This window comes from Polyodon spathula, chromosome 22 (genome assembly GCF_017654505.1).
Source record: "Polyodon spathula isolate WHYD16114869_AA chromosome 22, ASM1765450v1, whole genome shotgun sequence".
NCBI lineage: Eukaryota > Metazoa > Chordata > Actinopteri > Acipenseriformes > Polyodontidae > Polyodon > Polyodon spathula.
The window spans coordinates 24,486,192-24,504,813 of record NC_054555.1 but is presented as its reverse complement, the minus strand read 5'-3'; the positions used below and the strand labels follow the sequence as shown (position 1 = coordinate 24,504,813).

Here is an 18,622-nt window from a genome sequence, read left to right as displayed (position 1 = left end):
AGAACATTAGGTATTGGACTGTAATAACTGTGAACCTGAGACACCACCTACCATGAGAACCGCCTCCAATTAACGTGCCACTACAAGTCTCTCTCACTGTCTTTAACTGAACACACAGAGAAAGAGCTCCAGTCGAGAAGTTTGTTTTAGTTTTAGCAATCACATAAAAATGATCCCGACTCATCACCAGATTTATGTTTTCGCAGGTTTCAACAGCAGATGGCATTTGAAAAAGATCCACGGAAACTGATCGCATGGGTACACTGCACCGACTTCCACTACTCAAGCAATAACAATAAAAAGCCTTGTATTGTGAACCAAGAACTGAAACATCAGATCATTTAACTTTGGCTTAACTTACTGATCTGTTGCAGTTCTACACTATTTTACACGTACCTAATGTACTAAATCACATATGAGGAAAAAAAAAAAAAAAAACCTTATCAAAGCTATTTATAATTGGTTATCTTGTTTTACCCTAATAGACACTCTGTCACACCAGGGTTTGTACAAAAAAAATACTGAAGGACCATTTGGAGACACAGACTGTAACAAGCAGATCTGGGAACAGTTTTTCTCAAAGTACAATAGATTTGATTTCAAAGCAGGGGTATCAAGTTTAAACATGCACATGAATCAGTTTACTACTAAACATATAGACATTCACCATTAAAACTAAACTTGTGAGCAAGTTCAATGCAAGTTTACTTGCTACAAAACAATACACCTAACATATTTCACTCATGAACATTTCCCAGGACAGCTAGGTTAATTAGCCAGGCTTTACAGATCACATGCAACACCATGTGTGTCTAAGCTATAACCTGACAGGTTTGTGCAAGTTTATAATAGTTTTTACAATTTCCCTGTTTGCACAGACGGGACAATATCAAACTGTTCTAAGCTTCCTAGATGAGAAACAATAAACACTTGGTGTTTCTAAGGGGAAGGTTTTCTTTCACCAGCAGCTCCACAGAGATAAAGGGTTCTAATCCTTGTGTACACAAACAATGTATGGTACAAAAGGAAGTGCCCTTCAGCTGAATACTTTGCATTGAAAAAGTAACCGGAGGTACAATACAGTGACCCAAAGCTTGGTTTTCAGAGTCTATGTACACTACTGCATACAATGGAAAATGGTTAAAGGTGCCTTCTTACAACTAAGCCGTTTCTTTCTCGTTTATATATAGTTACGATTTGCCTTTGCTATTGCTTCAAAATAACTAAGAGTAAAGTGTCTATGGCAACAGCTTTCTTGGAAGCTACAGCAGGGTGACACAACAGCATTTTGTTGCCAGTCATTCAATAAAAATTTAAACTCCCTGATGAATATACAAGTTAGCTATTGTATATATACAGATTTAAAAAAAAAGAACATACTATCAAAAAAAGTTCAAGCAGTATAGGATTTAAGCCTCCTCCCAAAAGATCATTTATCTGAAGAAAAATCCAGGTGATCATTTTTGTACAAGGTAATGGATACAATGAACCTACAGGAACACTGTGCTAATTGCAACACTCAGTCATTACTGTATCTATAAATAAATGTCTTCCATTGGTTTCTAAAACTTTGGCCTGTTTATCCCGCTTATCGTGGCGAATGTTTCAGGAACAGCAGGGTAGGCTGTAATGAACTTTATTACCACTGAAATAAATTGGCCACCTAGGGTTCTACTAGGCAGCTGTCAATCGCAAGATCAAAGAGGAAGAGGCAGAATGCCCTGGGCTTCCCCACAGGAGCCTGCAAAACATTAAGAGAAGCCTGAACTGGTTAGATTTAGAACCAGGGAAACACTGCAAGAGCACAGCTGGTGCAGGAGCAATTTCAAATAACAGATCTGCTAAATTTCTGTGGTCTCAATTGAACCTTTTATAGTATCTTGCCGTATTTCGTGCAGAAACGGGAAAGTAACATGTTATCTTGTTACAGAACAAAGATAATAAGTTTTTCATAAGCTCTACACGCTGTCCCCTGCTCTGTGTGTATCCCCACATCTTTTTCAACATGATGTTTAAATATTTGTTAGTTGAAATGATCTTCGATGAACACCACGGAGACAGGTTACCCTACATAGCATACGGCTCAGCAAACAAAGCCTGAAAACCATCAACAATGATATACCACGTAACAGAAAAATGCAAAATTCAAACACTGCAACCACTGGATTCAAATGATGTACTGTTATTAACAATAGGCTTCTGTGAGTAAAGGGTGGTGAGAATGCATTAAAACCTCTGTGCCTACCTAAGGACATACTGGCATACCCATGCTTGTTTACAATGCTGTCTAAGGCTAAGGGGTGTGACGAGTGACTAACAGAAATCAACTTGCTGTGTGTCCCTACAAGCTCTTCATGAAATCACAGGTTCTTTAATATACCACACACGATCCTCAATGCAGAACTCTCACTTTAGTCATATTTGTCACCAAAATACAACTTTCAGTAATTAGAAATAAACACAGTGCTTATTCTGGTCTCAGTCTGGCATCATATGTCAATGTATCACCATAAAAGTTATTTAAAGATATTGCATTGTATTTTGATAACATCCTTTTAAATTTAGATTTAAAAAAAAATATGGCTCAGGTCCTCAAAGGTTATTCTAGTCAAGCTCTTTAAACCCACAACTGCATCTTTTTATGTGCTTTATAGCCCCCAAAAGACCAGTTACCAAAATAAATCTTGTTACCTGTTTGATCAACATGTACGTCTCCGACATGATCGTCTCAATCCTGCCCAGGTCGTAGGTCATGATTTTCTGTCCCTGCTGCCACACCCTGTAGGCATCCAATAGCAGCGTCTTCCCTGAATCGGTGTCCTCCAGCAGCTTCCTCTTGCGGCTGGGTCTCCTCACGATGGCAGTCTCCATCCCACCAGAGCTCACCTGGGGCAGGCCCTTAGCCACTGCCGCCACCACTACCTGCTGCTTGGAGCTGATGCTCAAGTCCTCCAGGGAGAGTTCTGGGGTCTTGCTGCCCTCAGGGAGATTCTCCTCGGCTTTGGAAAAGTCTGCATCCAAAGATTGACAAGCAGAGTCTGCCTTGCTGGATTCCGGCCAGCGGCCGGCCTCCATCTCCATAGGCTCCTCAGAGCCTGGTCTTGCTGGTTCTCCCGTGGCGTCCGCTTTCTCTGCTTTCTCCAGCTTGTCGGTCTGCTGCTTGGCCGGGCTGGGTTTGTTAGAGACGTCCGTCGTCATCTCCCCCATCAAAGAATGTGACAAGGTAGAAATGGGCTGTTCTGACACCTGTAAACAAAAACATCATAAAATAAAATATATCTAGTGAAACTACATTACTGTACACTTCCAAAGTGGCTTCAGTTCCTAGAAGAAAACACTTTACACCAAAACAAGTCTTAGCAGCTAAAACATACTCAAGTCACATTAACTGTAACTAGACATGGGCACTGAAGAAAGACAAAGCATGAGAACGACTTGTAAAAATGAAATAGAATGGATCTGCGAGAACAATAGTGGCTGTAAAGTGGATATGATGCTGATGTCATGAACTCGGCTTGTATGCTATTAATAATTCTCATACGATGACAGCATTATGTACAGGCACTTCTGCGTTGCATTTGTATTGCTCTAAACACCATGGAACTTGTTCTTTACCCCAGTTAGTTTGTTCAGAGTGTCCTCCAGTACTTTCACATTGAGGAAAAACGCTCTCCTGGCAAGAAGCTGGCGATCCACATCCCGCAAATATTTTCTACAAGACAGACGGACAATAGCAGATCAATATTGGGGCAGGTATGACAGGCGAGACGTCACAGAGCTGTCCTCTTTGCAGTCTTGTTTCAGCCTCCACTGCCGGTACACTGAATCAAAGGCATATTTAGTCTGATGCGTTCCCCTACTCTTGTGATCTTACCTGCCTGTAGCAAGGCCCTGCTTCACACAGGCCCAGTCTTAAACAAAGCTGTCTGGCTGAACTGAGTGACGGTTTGGGATGTACCAAAATCTAGGCCTCAGGGCAGAACTGAACCCAGGCCCTGGAAGATGAATGCATTAAAGGCTAGCGAATTCGCTTCTGTAACTATCAGCACCAGCATTATTTTTCTCTTGTAAGCACCTATAGTTCCCAGCACAGCTTAGCTCAGCCTCTCACTGGATGACATTGGGAAAGTCCCTCCTAGCTGTACAACAGGTGGAAAGCAGGATTTCACTGGGGGTATCTTAGGGGAAGTACCTTCTTACACCTTTCTATGTAATCATTGTTATGGAACCAGCCTGTACATTTCAGTGAGGAAGTACTCACTTTCCCTGGTCCGGTGTCCTCTGGAGCATTAACGAGACTTTGAGCAGAGTGTTGTGGTCCTTGAGCTGAGACAGAACCTCTAATAGGAGAACAATGGAGCGGTTCATATGAGACGCAAAGCTACCTGGTCGATCGATTTCATCCACTGGAATTCGCCAGATTCCCTAAACAAACATATATGTGGATTTACCATTCAGTATACAATATATACATTTCTAATTGGGTCACTCCATCCATAGCAGCTAAAGAACTCTTTGACCCACACTGATATCTATATTCATTAGTACACTTATGTATTAAACATGCACACTAGATGGGCAGGGCAATACATAAGAAACGCCTGAAAGTCATTTTTGTTTCTTATGAGCAATAGAGCACATTTGACAAACTTTGATAGAGGACAGGATGGTATTGTCTCAAAAGGTAATGATTCTGTAATTTCTACAAATGTACATCGGCTGCAAAACATGCTTTATGTTAACACATTTCAAATATACAATTAACAGAATTGTAAAAAAAAAAAAAAAAAAAAAAAATACCACACAAAAAATGCAACAGTTAACAAGATGAATTATGCAGCATTTATATATTCAAAATACTAAAGAAAAAATAAGGAAACTGAATATCCAAATGTCAGGCACGTTATTGTCATGCACCGTGAAAGCAATGCTGGCGCGCAGTGTTGAGCAAACATGGGAAAGCCCCAGCCACATCAATTATAATGAATGCAGTGTCCAGAGACAGAGAGAGAAGATTAACCACGATGTGTTTCCTCATAACGTTGGGAAGGAAAGGCTGGGCTGGTCCTAGATGGCAGAGCCATTCCACAGGGAATGCCCTTCCAGTTTTTTTTTTTTTTTTGTTTTTATTAGAACAAAGCCATGCACCAGATTGAGCAACTGCAAAATAAAATCGGCTTAGCTTCACTGTTAAGAGAGAAACTGTTCCAAATAAAATGGCCCTTCAGTTTAGCCTCAGGATTACTAAAACCCGGTAGCTGGCTTACAGCACATGCTATTTGCTAAGCTAATGTTGCAAATGAAGGTTACTTCTGCAAAGCAAGAGATGAACCATGTTGCACATTTCAGTTTACACTGGGGAAAGGGAAGTGCTACAGATTCCGCCCTGTTTTTGACTAAACCCAGCAACTACTCTGCAATACTGCTGGCTTTCCGTGACGAGGCATAGAAAAGAGTTGTAGGTTTCCCCATTGCCAGCTCAAATGCACCTGAGCCAGCTCTGTATTTACATGAAGGAATGACTTGTCGCAGTCCAAACAGTGCAAGCTTTCCCTTCCCTGGAGCTTAAACAGATGCGTTGTGGAGCCCAGGAACGGACCCTGTGAGGCCTCTCCGCAAGCTGCCACAGTGGCTACAGAATTTCTTTAAAGACTCCAATACAACTACAAATGCTATAGTAGTATTCCTAAACATGATATACACACAAGATTGATGGCTTAAAATTCCATGCTGAAATATTTGTATTGGTGTTGTTAAAACCAATTAAAAAAAACAAAAAACAAAAGACACATTGCAAGACTACTACCATGAGCTGTCTGTTGATTATTCTGAAGTATGGCTACTAAACTCATTTATTTAAAAAACGTTTTACAAATCCATTAAAACTATGGATTTCCAGTTTTCTTGGTTGCTTTTCTAGGCTAGATTTTCACGGAAGTATTGAATCACTCACTTTAGTTTATACTGGAGAGCACACCATGCTGACTTGGACTGGGTCCTGCTGCACATGGCCATTTCTTTACCGTACCCAAGGTAAGGATAAACAATCTTCCTCTGTTCAAAACCAAAAGCTTTCCAAAAACAGCCCTGCGTTTCAGTCCAGGCATGTTTAACATTCCACTGAGTTTTCTGAAATCGCAAACATGGTCAGGGCCAGGGATGGGAATAAGACTCCTACTGCACAGCAGTTTCACACATTCCAGGTCTGATGCTGATTAGCTCCAGTGTACAGGTAACAAGCACAGGTGTGTCTTATTAAAAACTCCTAGTAAAACCAGGCATGGATCAAATTGCTGTGCAATGGGAGTCTTATTTCCATCCCTGGTCTGAGCACGCTTTTACTCTGCCATCGTCAGCCACCAAGCTGGTCTCTCTGGGCTCCATTTGCAGTGTTTTATTGCTGGTGGAGGGGAGTGGAGGGGAAGCTGATTTGAATAGTTTTTAGTGTTTATTTTCCTCCCACAACTGCACAGCTGTTTCCTACTGCTGTGGACACCGAGAATCACTCAAAACACTATTGACTATTGGTAGCACACATTTTTATTCATTTTAAAATGTTGGTGTTTGATAATTCTAATGCTTGGTAAAGACGTGGAACTTTGGCACAGAGGTAGGTTCTGAAAATCAGTTAGTCTTGCCTTTCATTCCAATTCTTTACCATTATGATGAAGATGTGAGCTCTCATCTTCCTCCCTAAAGACCGTTTTTCACAGTTTTTAAACCCTTAAACCCATTAGACGATTATAAAAATGGGTTGATTGGAAGGCTGGAGAACAAACTGGACAAAGAGGATCATAAGTGATAAACTTTTGAATTCGAATTTAGTTTGACCTAAAAATTGTCTTGAAAGCTCCATTTTGCTTTATACATAAAGTATGTTAGCTGCACTAAACAGTCAACAACATCTAAAAGTACTGGTATTTCTATAGTTTGCAGTAGAAATCTCTATATTTTGGTCCAATGCTGGTACTTTTCAACACCCAGGTGCTCTGGGAAAGGGCTGAAAAGTTTTTCCAGGAGTAGTTTCTCTGCTGGTAACTACTTTTAAATTCTGTTTAAATACAACCAAATGTCTACAGAAGGCTAGAAGTCCATGACAGGAGATAATATTTGTGAGAATTCAAGGCAGTTATCGTGTTTACTGTGTAGTGTGAGACAGAAACCCTGTGGGTGATATGTACCTCACATTAACATGTTTCTAGCCTTCAGAGTGGAACTTTGCTACTGCAAATGCACACGTCACAGATTGTTCATTTCCCACCAAATTACGGTAAAATCTGAAATGTAACAGTAAAGAATGAGACATCCCACAATGTGGAACTACAATAAAAGACATGAGTTAAATAGCTGGGGTAGATACTGTATGTTCTTCCTTCCCCAAATAGCACGCTGCAGCAGTGCTAATGAACAAGTATAAAAGAACTCTACAACAACAGCTGCCAAGCTTTCAGATAGATGATGCTCTGAACCTCACAGATTACTTTGCACTGGGTCAGAGATCACTCTGCTGCCTTTTAGCAAATTCATCAAATGAAGAAAACAGTTTTTTAATGAGTGGTTTCTTAGAGCCGGACGGTTTAGAGGCAGGGCAGCCCAGTCCTGGATACTGAGCTACACCCATCTGAATGAGTCTGCACTGCTTCAAACAAAAGACATTGCATTTATTAAATTAAGCACATGTTTCCATAGGAACTCATCAGCACTCATTTCCATTATGCATAAACGATGCCAGCCCTGTAAGTGTGTCTGTTTGAAGGGTGGATAATACGGCCGGTATGCAGGGTATACAATTGAGGCACTCCTAAACAGCATTTTTGTACACATTTATGAATACCACTTAATTGGGGCATTGCAGTAATCGACTGTCTGATCCCTGAACTTGCAAGACAGGTTTGGATCACTTAGGTGCTAAGCATGTACACATGACCTTATGCAGTTTTCAAACAGTGACATGCAAGATCGTTGCTGGGTATGGTTGGTCATTTCTATAAAAAGTTCTAGAAGCCTGCAACAGGTCAGGTGCAGTTGAGAAAGTGGAAAGCATCTTTAACCAATCTACTGCCCCCCCCCGCCCCCTCCCCCAGTCTAGCCTAGCTGTACCCGAGAATGAGCAGGGGAAGCGGGCTACACCTCTTGGGACACCACCCTTTTAACCTTCCAGTTCAACTAAGCAAAATGAAAATTGTGGATTTGTAAAACTACAGTAAACAAATCCACCTCAGCCACTGCCATCTAATTTCAAGGTTTCCTTTGACACTGAAAGTCAATTACAAAACGGTGCATTGCCCTACATTTTTATGAGGCATTATACAAACACTTTGGCCAAGACCACCCTGTAGCACCAACCTACAACTGTACAAATAATCCTGCTTTGATCTTTTCTAGCTCTTTTGCATAAATATTTGATCTACCCATGAAAAATTTTAAAAAAAAAACAAGAAAAGAAGTGTTATAAAACAGGTATGTGTCTCACCATTAGATGAAGGTGCCAAAAGATGGTTAAAGAAAGTCACACCAATCCATAGGAGGGATTCTCATGATGGATCAAACAACAAGCTTAACACAGGTTTAAAAAATACAATCTAACCACTCTGTAACACGTGCAACACAGTGGGTTTGCAAGGACCTTCAGGAGTCCATAGCTGTGCATGTACAGAGACAGTGAAGCTGTCGGGATTTATGAGAGATTAGAATTCAAGTCTTGCAAAATATATACATTGAAATGTGTGACTGCTTATACAAGGTTTCCCCATCATTAACTTGCACTGAACGGTTTTGTATCAAAATATTGTGCAGTGTTGCTGTATAATATATTTCTATTCAAAAACTTTTAATTACCTTCAGGGAAAAGTACGTGAATTTGGAATTATTTCTTTATTACACCAAGTAAAGCAACACACGGGACAAGTGATTTAAAATGGAACAGGGCATCAAATACAACATTTAAATGAATAATTCAGGCAGAGGTAAAATCATTTGTCATCAGATCACGCTTCACCAGCGAGAGCTTCCTGGCTCCTGGCTATGAATAAACCATCAGCGAGCAGCACAGACAGAAGGTGCCCCAGTCAGAGAGGGATTCCCCTCCACAACCACAGCTAATGACAAAACGTGACAGAGTCACAAAGAGAAAGGCTAAATCAGCACACACAGGGCAAGCCCCCCAGGAGCAGGGCTGATTGTTGATAGGGTCTTAAAGGAGCAGGGCTCAAAACTCACACTAGCCACAGATGATCTTAAGATGTATATATTTTCCGGAAAAAAAAAAAAAAATACACATTTCAGGTATTATACCAAACCACCCCCAAAAGTAATAATCCTTTGAAAAAATACAAAATCTTATCTCTAAAACACAAAATAGTACACATTTGGGATATTGCACAGGTCAATATATATTTATGGTAACTAAGGCCACCATCATTAATGCTGACCCAAAGTAATTTCACATGCATTTTATTTATGATTTACTTTTAAATGCAATCCCCACCCCCCCCCCCCCCCCCCCCCCCCCCAAAAAAAAAAAATTGGTTTAATGATGCATGTTTCTGAGAATTTAAACTGGAGGGATAATGCTGTATTGCTCCATTTTTTTTATTGTGAATGGCCAGGAATCTCTTGAAACCAAAAGCAACAGTTAATTATTTTTACAGGCTCTATACACACAGCTAATCCAACAAAGGCGCATGATGACAGGCCAGGCTTTTCAGTGACAAGCCAGCGGAGAGAACTTAAAGACTTAAATCAGTTCTTAAAACTAGAATTAGGGCTAAAGTTAAGGGCAATGGCTCAAAGAGAACGTTTCATGTGAAAGAATATTGTAAAGGTTTACATTGGCCTGTCTTTCTGCCCCAGGTAAAGAGCATGGCCTGTCTTTCTGCACCTATGCAGCTAATCCAGCCTCATGCCATTGGCATTCTTTTCTACCGACACACTGTAATATTCTGTGTTAGGCGAAACGGAGCTGGCTAGTTCATCTGTTAGCACTGTGGCAGCCCTGGGTTCAAACACACACAATTTATTCTGCAACCCAGAAATACAACTGCAACAAAGCACTTCAGTCTTAACACTGACCCAGACGTCATAAGCAATCAAGTTTCAAACCCCTCAGCTGTGATCGCTGTCCCACTGGTTGATCACACTACTTCCAGAGGACAAGCATTCAATCTTTTAACAAATCACACATTGTTAGAGAGTTTAAATGATAATAGCACCACAGGTACCTCGTTAAACAAGCAATAGTATAGCCACGGACCTAAGTATTTTTCAAGTTTGAGAATAAAGTAATCCAAAACAAACAAATATTATGTACATTACAGTAGTACTTTGTTAACCCTTTCATGCACAGAACAGTTTAAATAAGGGTTAAAATATCACAGAAGGAATTGGTTTTTAAAAAATCCAACCTATTTTTTTTTAATGAAATCAGAACACAACAAGCAAAGTATAACTCACCATTACAAAGCAAAGCAACTCCACTCAAGCCTATCAAATTACCACTGGCCTCACTTCGACACCAAACTCCATTCAATTCTCATGAAATTCCCCGTCCAATCTTTTTGTTTGATTCTGCCCTGGGTTTAGATGGGTATGGGTTAAGGAGGCACAGAGGCGCGAAAGCCACAGAAAACAGCAGCAACAGAAGAGGCAGGAGCAGCAGCAAAAACAGCGTTGGCGTCTTGGCTGATAGAAACAGCATGCCACTGACAGACTGCTTTGCTTTCTCTTCTTTCCCTTTCAAACCTATCCATTTCACGCCCACGCGTTCTCGCTTCCCCCACTTGCTTGCTTGTTTTTTTTTGTTATACCACGAACGCCGGCCCCCGGGCTTAAGGCATCCAATCCAGGAGGAGCTGAAATCCACCCACCAGCCTACCCCCACACAAACATACACAAACAGAAGCGCTAAACCCACCTGATTCTCCTGTAGCATGGATTGAGTGAGAACTGCAGACAGCGTGAAAGAGAGAGCGTGTGTGTGTGTGTGTGTGTGTGTGTGTGTGTGTGTGAGACACGTGAGGAAATAATTGACTGCAACAAAAAAGAAAGAAAGTATTCCTACAGAGAGAGACAGACCTACACCCACAATTTCTGCTAGGCTCATAGCCTTAAAGTCTCCACTTCCTCCTTTCTTTTTACACTATATTTCTTTACCTCTTCTATTGAACTGCCCCAGAAACCACATACAACTTTTCATTTCCTGTTATGTTGTAGAAAAAAAAGATGAATCTGTTGACACCCCCTTATTTGAGTGCATAGTCTAAATACTTTGCACTTCTGTAAACAAAGGACCAGCCTACACTCATCCACAAACTATCAATTTCAAGAGCCCCTACTGTATTAACAGTACTCTGCACAGAGAAATAGAAAGAAAGAAAGAAAGAAAGAGAGAGAGAGACAACCTGCAAATGGTTGAATTTAGTGAGTGATTTAATTGATACTGGTCATTCTACATTACTAGAAATAACTAGAAATGACAAGAAGAATAACTCAAGGTTCTATTAAATTGATTAATTTCTCCAGGAAATTCTGTTTTGAGATTCAAGCCTTGTTTACACAGAGCAGAGAGCAGCTTAACTCTGTGACTTGGAGGACACAGTATAGAGGGAGGGCTGCTATTAAGGGATTTAGTTTATACTTGGCATGTAATGGATTTAATACAACTTAAATTAATTCATCTCATAATTAAAAGACCAATCAACCCAAATTAAACAATCTATATAGTGGTAATCCTGCAATATAGTTATTCTAAATACTTTTATAAAAACCACAGAGAAGTCAACCACAAATCACCAACAGATTTATCATGTGCACATTTGTCATGCCATGCATAGAACATAAAAAAATGGGGGTGGGGGGGGTGCGGGTTCTCATATTAAAAGAAACAAGTTTGTAGTTTCAGCGACGAGAACTGCATGCAATGACAACTCTTATACCAAACATGCCATGCACTGACCTACAGTAACACTTTCACAAAGCATATAAAACATAAAGGACGAGTTGTTTGCAGTGCCAATCCTGTCCACTATTTCACTCTGCAGTACTTTCCCCACTTTAAAATTTTTGCCTATTATTTCAACAGAATTGCAGGATTAAAAGACCATTTAAGAGTTTTGTTTTGTTTGTTTTTTTCCCCCCAGGAAGTTTTAACATGAAAATACAATTCTGGATAACCAGATACAAGAATCCTGTCTTTATAGGAAGCCAGACTAAATACTTTTGGGTCAGTTGGTTTAATGTTTGATTGATGCACTCAGTAATACATGGAGGTGTTTTGGTTATGCAAGATTACAATGCAGAGTTTTCTTAAGAGTGGCAAAGGGTTATTATTGTATAGGGTTTCACAGTCTGACCGGCTTAAGGAAAATTGTATTTGTATGCCCTACTGCGATTTCAGGAAGAAAAGAAAACACCCTTTAGAGACTGGACATACCCAATTTGCATATGTTACTTGCATAGGAGCGGTCTGCTTCTCATACATCTGAACTATTTCATTGTTTCCCAAATACTTAAAGTGACAAAGTAGCTTCAAGATTTATTGGAAAAGAAGCAAAACATTTCTAATGTTCCCAACACCTCTTGATCTGAATGCGCGGTGTGTGCTCCATATATCTGGGAAAAAATTACACTTTCTTAGATCCTATTAGAGCTACTGTAGCAATAAGAATCACTGTCCTCCTTTTTCTTCTGTGGAAGATCTTTTGGTTCTTTGCTTGCATTTTATACGTCTGCATATTAGGATGTGGTGGGGGGGAGCAGTAATACTTTCAATAAAGCTGATCATGTTTTAGCTTTTACAGCATGGTTAGCTCCCTGTTAAATCAAAGCCAAATTGAAACAAAAACCAACCAAGGTCTGAAATCAGCTCAAAAACTTTGCACAAAAAAATGTTACATTTATGTAGTAGCAAACAACGTAGCCTCAATTTTACTATCACTTAATGTACTTTCTAAGCGGCTTGTAATTATTTGCTTTAAGTAATCCTGTAGATTGCATTTTGGAAGATCTGCTCAATTGATTGAGTGTCAATGAATTGAAATAACACCTTGACTGAAATCATTAAATCAGATGTGAACACACTTAAGCAGACACATGTAAGATGACTTTCCTAACCTTGGTACACAAATGACACTACTTTACTGTATGGACTAGAGCCCCTTGATTATTGAGATATGTGACTACAGCCAGCGCTGGCAAGAAAAAAGGATTGCATCACTAAAACTGATTTATTTCAGAAGGGCTCAGCTCATCATTTCTTCTTTTAAGAATCATCAATTTGTAACACAGTTTCCTCCAATGCCAGATGAAAAATGATTAAATATTGTGTAGACAGCCTTTGATCTTCACAGACATGTCTTTGGAGGTAAGCTCTCTCCCATCTGGTCAAATCAGTTTTGTGCTGAAACGCTTTCTCTCAAAAGAGCGAAGTGAATTTACCCTACCAAAAAAGCTTGCAAATTCTGAAGTGCTGAAGGGTACTCTTTTTTTTTTTTTATTAGTAATTTTCTTTTCACTCACCCAAGATGGGAATGTCACAAGTGACTAATGGAGTGCATTCACACTCACAAGGCAAATCAAATGATGCAATCAGGAGCTGCTGCATCACCAGCAATGTCTGGTCCTCTCTGCTGATGCATGGCCCTACACAGGCTAGCTTTTCAAAAACTCTCCCTGCCTTCTGTTACCTTTATAGGCTGTTCAGCATAGCTTGAACCACGCATGTAAGTGTGCAGCAACCCTGGGTCTGGGGCCTGCAAACTTTATATATTTAAAAAAGGGAGTGGAACTTCAGCTACACAAGGAAAGACAATGAGCTAATGAAAGGCTGGAAATCAAAATCGATCAATTATTTATTCTAAAGCTAGCAAATGCTAGTACTCTACACAGCTCTACTATGTTCATCATTTGACAGTTTCCAACAGGAAGATCCCCACTTACAAAAGAATGAGAATATTTTTTCTGATGAAAATACATTCAAATAAATAAATAAATAAATGGATCTTCACTTTCTCTCTATGTCAGAATCAGAACTCCCTCAGAATCAATCAATACCTACTATCTGTTACTAAGACATCGTTTCCATGACCTCATTCCCTCATTTGTTTGAACTTGTGTTTGTTTCTATTACAAGACCCTCTTGACAAATCTTGCTGTATGTTAGGTGGGTCAATGTTCTATGTGTGAACAGCATATGAAAAAATGCCAGTGTGGGTGTTCATATGTATGCACACACACATAGGTAACTGAGCCACAGTGTGCTTGGAACAATTACACATTTGTTAACATCACAAGGATTTGTCATTATCTGACCTGCGATCATGTTAAACTGCACAGCTTTAAACTAACTATGCTATCATGACTCTAATCTTATGGAGCTTCTTATACATTCAGCTGTTTGCTCTTGCAAAAGCCTGCAAGTAAGGAAGAATTCAAGATATTACTCTCGCTTCAGTGTACAGTGACAATGATGCAAACACTTCCAGCAAAAAAAAAAAAAAAAGTCTCCTAGCCGCTAGTGTGATAGAAGCACACAGTGCTGATCTCTAATTCCAATTACAGTGAAACTATTTTATAGGTTAAAATAGGATTGTATTTTTGAAAAGTCACTTAGTGCTGAAAGTGTTAACCCCAGAAAAAAAATCAGAAAATAAACCACACAGTTTGTTTGCGCTCCTTGAAAGATATTAGGCTTAAGTATCAGAAAGTATTCAAATGTCTCCTTTTAAAAGTGGGTCAGCTGTCACACTCCGGTAATGCTGTGTGCTTTCCAAAGTAGGCTGCCATATTCCCAAAGTGAAAAACCACAGCCATGCCTTCTGTTTCATTCATTTGCTCATTTTCTCTCCTACTTAAATTTTTTTATTACTGACCATTCGCCCTCTGATTTCTAACATCATATTGTTACACTGTCTTCTGATGCTAAATGGTATTTATTAAACTTTTTTTTTATTAAAACACACAGAATATACTGTAAAAAGTATGCATTACACACACCTTGTGCTATCTGTTATACTGTGTAGATGCCCATCATAAGCAAATAGGCACATCTTATTTTACACTGACTCTGTACTCTTTGAACAAGAGTTTAAGATGTTTACCATAAGCAAGTAGTCCTTTAGGTAAAACATGCCGTGCAGAAAGGGCTAATCATCTCTGTAGAATTGTTAAAAGAACGACAGCCTCCAGCAGACACCCAGCAGTGCCCCTTTAAACGGTTGCTAATGTGGTCTAATACAAACCTTGATTTAGTTTTTCTGAATGTAATCAGAAACAGTTCCTGTTTCACGCATGAGCTGTGCTGTACAATGAGCGATCTCTCTGTGAAGAACTGATGTACTCTCATTCCCTGTGATCATCTCAAAAAGGGATTTCCATTAACACACAGCATTACATTACCTGAGAATGTACTGATGGCATTCACCAATTCCCCTACACCCCCTCGTTCGACTTCTGACTCATCCTTTTTATTTCCTTCTTGTAACCATGTTTGATATAAAATCAAGCTTCTGATCTCTCCACAGACAAAACAGCATCATTCCTCCCCCACCCACTTCAGAAGCTGCGGACTGGCTACAAGCATATACAGGTTTTGCATTAGCCAAAACACAGGAACAACTTGGGAACACAGAGTAGCCATAATCATAGCAACTGCTGTCACCTATGGCTTTAAAGATTTAGCATTGTCTTTACCACTGCTTTGTTTTTGTCTTTACGTGAATTTTAGTGCCAAAAACAAGACAAGACAAAAGTCCTCGCTTTAGTAAGACGAAGCTGACTGACAGTGACACAAAGCTTTGCCAATACAGTAGAACGTTGCACACCCGACTGACCGACATATAACCTCCCTGACCAATTAACTGCCTCGCTAAATAAATAAATACATAAATATTAAAATTAGGATACGAGACTAATGGTATTAGCAGCAAGTGAAGCGTCCGCGATGGAAATGGAAAGACAGCGTTATAGCAAATCAGCCTTTTGGAGCGTTCCCATTAAGAGAGGCGGGCTGCGTGCGTGTGTCAGTCAGCTGTGTGCAGCAGTGACGTTTCAATACACCAGTTGAGGAAGCTTTATGTTTTACTCTCTTTTCCTGCAATGTGTTTATATGATGGAGCGCACGGTTGCAGGTATTGGCAGCGTGTTGTTGTAGCTTTTAAATGCATTTGAATTAAACAAAGCAAGCTTCATAAACGCAATGCTTACCGGACGTTTGTTTAAAATAGCCGAAGCAATAGTTAAACTGAGCTTCTTATCGGTTGTTGGCAATATCCAGAAGGAGTGCAAAGTACCGTGACAGAGATATTAAGAAAGCAGAATCAGAGGCAGGGACTTCTAGAGTTAAAGAAGCCACCAGTTGCAGGTTACTGTACATTTACCGCTTGTTTTGTATTTATATTAAACCACTTCTACTAAACCGCATAACAACACTGTGTATTTTTAGCCTAATTAATCTTTTACATTTGCTTACTTTTAAAGCAATGTCCCCATGTTTAAAGCAGTTTGCTGTTGTTTTTGTTCACTAACCTATGTATGGATGTGTAAATGCTTTTTCTATAAATGTTCGCAAATCCGACTTTCACATATCCGCCTATACCCCAGTCCACACGCGACGCTGTACTGTATAGCTCAATACTTCATTTGTTCTCCAAAAAGCATTTTAACCAAGACCTCCAATGTCTATTACATTAACCCACTGAGGACCTGACAGTCAGTCTCAACCCTGTTCCATACTTTAAAAGGGGTGCAAAGTCAATATTGCAGTTGTAGTTGATGGTAAAATATACACTTTTGTGCATAGTATGAAACAAAGCACTAAACAAGTGCCAGAAATGAAAACAGGTCCATACCTTGTAACAAAAAACTGGGAACTCTACTGCTAAAGATAAGCCTGCCTGACTGCTAGTTTTTTCAGAAGTGAACCCAGTCAGGTTCCAGTAATGGCACCTAACAGGCCTACACTTTAGACCTGCAAGTATGTGTAAACAGGGTACGCAAAATGGAGAGGGGAGGAGGGAAGGGGGGGCTTGTGTTATTAAAGAGCAAGCAGGTTAATGGTTCTTTCGAGTCCAATTCCAAAAACTGACAGACTTCATAACAGAGGGGAGTACAGTGCAGTATCAAAATCACCTGTCACTGAATCCCATCAGTGCTTTTCCATTATACAGATTATGTGGACCAGGTAAACAAAATTGTTTAGTATTATAGTCATAGATATGTAATGATGTCACTTACATTGAACAAATTAGTCTTATTTCTCTCACAGAAAAGTCCTTGCGCTGGCATGTGCTTCAGCTGTTGCCATGGGACACTGCTTCCTAGCAACACGTCTCGGGCCCACTGCAGGTTCTGTGGAAACACAAAATATAAAATCAGGGAGTGTGTGTGTGGAGAGAGACCCATGGAGGTGGTGGATAGTGCTTCGCCTAGAACTAAGTATGAAAGAAAAAAGAAAATATGTTGTTTAAAGCTACAGTTACATTGTGACAAATTACTTGTTAAAGTAAATTACTTGAATGACTGAGTAGCATAGATAATACAACAGAGCCATAATGTAAGTGAATAAAGATACATTTCATTTTGTTTGTAATACATTTTGCCAAAAACTGTCCATTTTCCATCCAAACTACTGCAGCAGAAACTTGAATGAAGGCGGGCTAAACATACCCTCCCACACACACACAAACAAGTGATGAAAGTGATGAGTAACCTTTTGTTTTGGAATCTATCTTGCAATCATTCAACTATAACTACAGAATAATAATAAAAAAAAAAAAAAAAAAAATGAACAGATCGCACTGTTCCAAATAACACTGTTGCTAAGCATTTTCTTTTCAACAGTGTACTTATAAAACAGAATACCGCATGGTGGAGCCTGACATTTGGCTCTCTGTACAGGTGCGCTTCCATATTCAAGACTGCAAAGCTGATGGACGAGGAACAGTTTAAAATAAATAAATAAATGATTGTCTTATACTACTGAATTAAAGTTGCCTCAAGATAAATGTTAAAATCAATAGGACCCTGACTGTCCAAGGGGGCACTACACACCATTTACTGTGTTATGCCACACATTTACATATTCAATCACAAAAAAGGAAAATCAGACAGTAAGCAAGCTGCACGTACCACAGTCTGCACAGTGTGCAATTTGTTTCATTAAGATTATTATAATCCCCTTTTGAAATGGGTATTTTATTTACTGGTAGGCTTATGTACTTATCCATGTTATCAAAGTGCAGGTACAATAAGCCACTGGGATTTCTTGTTTGTTCTAGAATGTGCTTTTTCTCTGTTAACAAACACGCAGTTTCAAAATGGAACCCAGCATCTCTGACTGTTGCATACACTGCAGCTTCTTGTTAACCCGGAGGATTTGTGATCCACGCTGTTAGCAGCGTCTACTGTGCAGAGACACTCTGTGGGAGTGAAAATTGCCTGGTTCAAAAAACACTGCAGGTATACAACAGCCCCAACACCACAGTGATGTCAGGAGGGACAGAAACTGAGAAGTACTGGTAAGAAAAAACATAACATGTGCATGGGTGCAGGCTGCAACTTTTAAATGGAAACGGTATATCTAATAAGAAATGTGTGCCACTTTTTCTCCCATGAGTACAAAAAATAG

At 39.7% G+C, this 18,622-nt stretch overlaps 1 protein-coding gene across 4 annotated transcripts in view; it reads right to left on the bottom strand.

Annotated features, from left to right (window-relative positions):
- LOC121297225 (calcineurin-binding protein cabin-1-like) overlaps positions 1-18,622 on the bottom strand; it is a 69,880-nt gene that overhangs the window by 17,960 nt on the left and 33,298 nt on the right. For all 4 annotated transcript variants that reach the window (XM_041223383.1, XM_041223384.1, XM_041223385.1 and 1 more), the window contains 4 exons: positions 17,230-17,343; positions 4,262-4,425; positions 3,616-3,712; positions 2,692-3,246 (listed from right to left, as the gene is read on the bottom strand). In XM_041223383.1, coding sequence (XP_041079317.1) covers positions 2,692-3,246; positions 3,616-3,712; positions 4,262-4,425; positions 17,230-17,343 — 930 coding nt within the window. The remainder of the gene's footprint in view (positions 1-2,691; positions 3,247-3,615; positions 3,713-4,261; positions 4,426-17,229; positions 17,344-18,622) is intronic.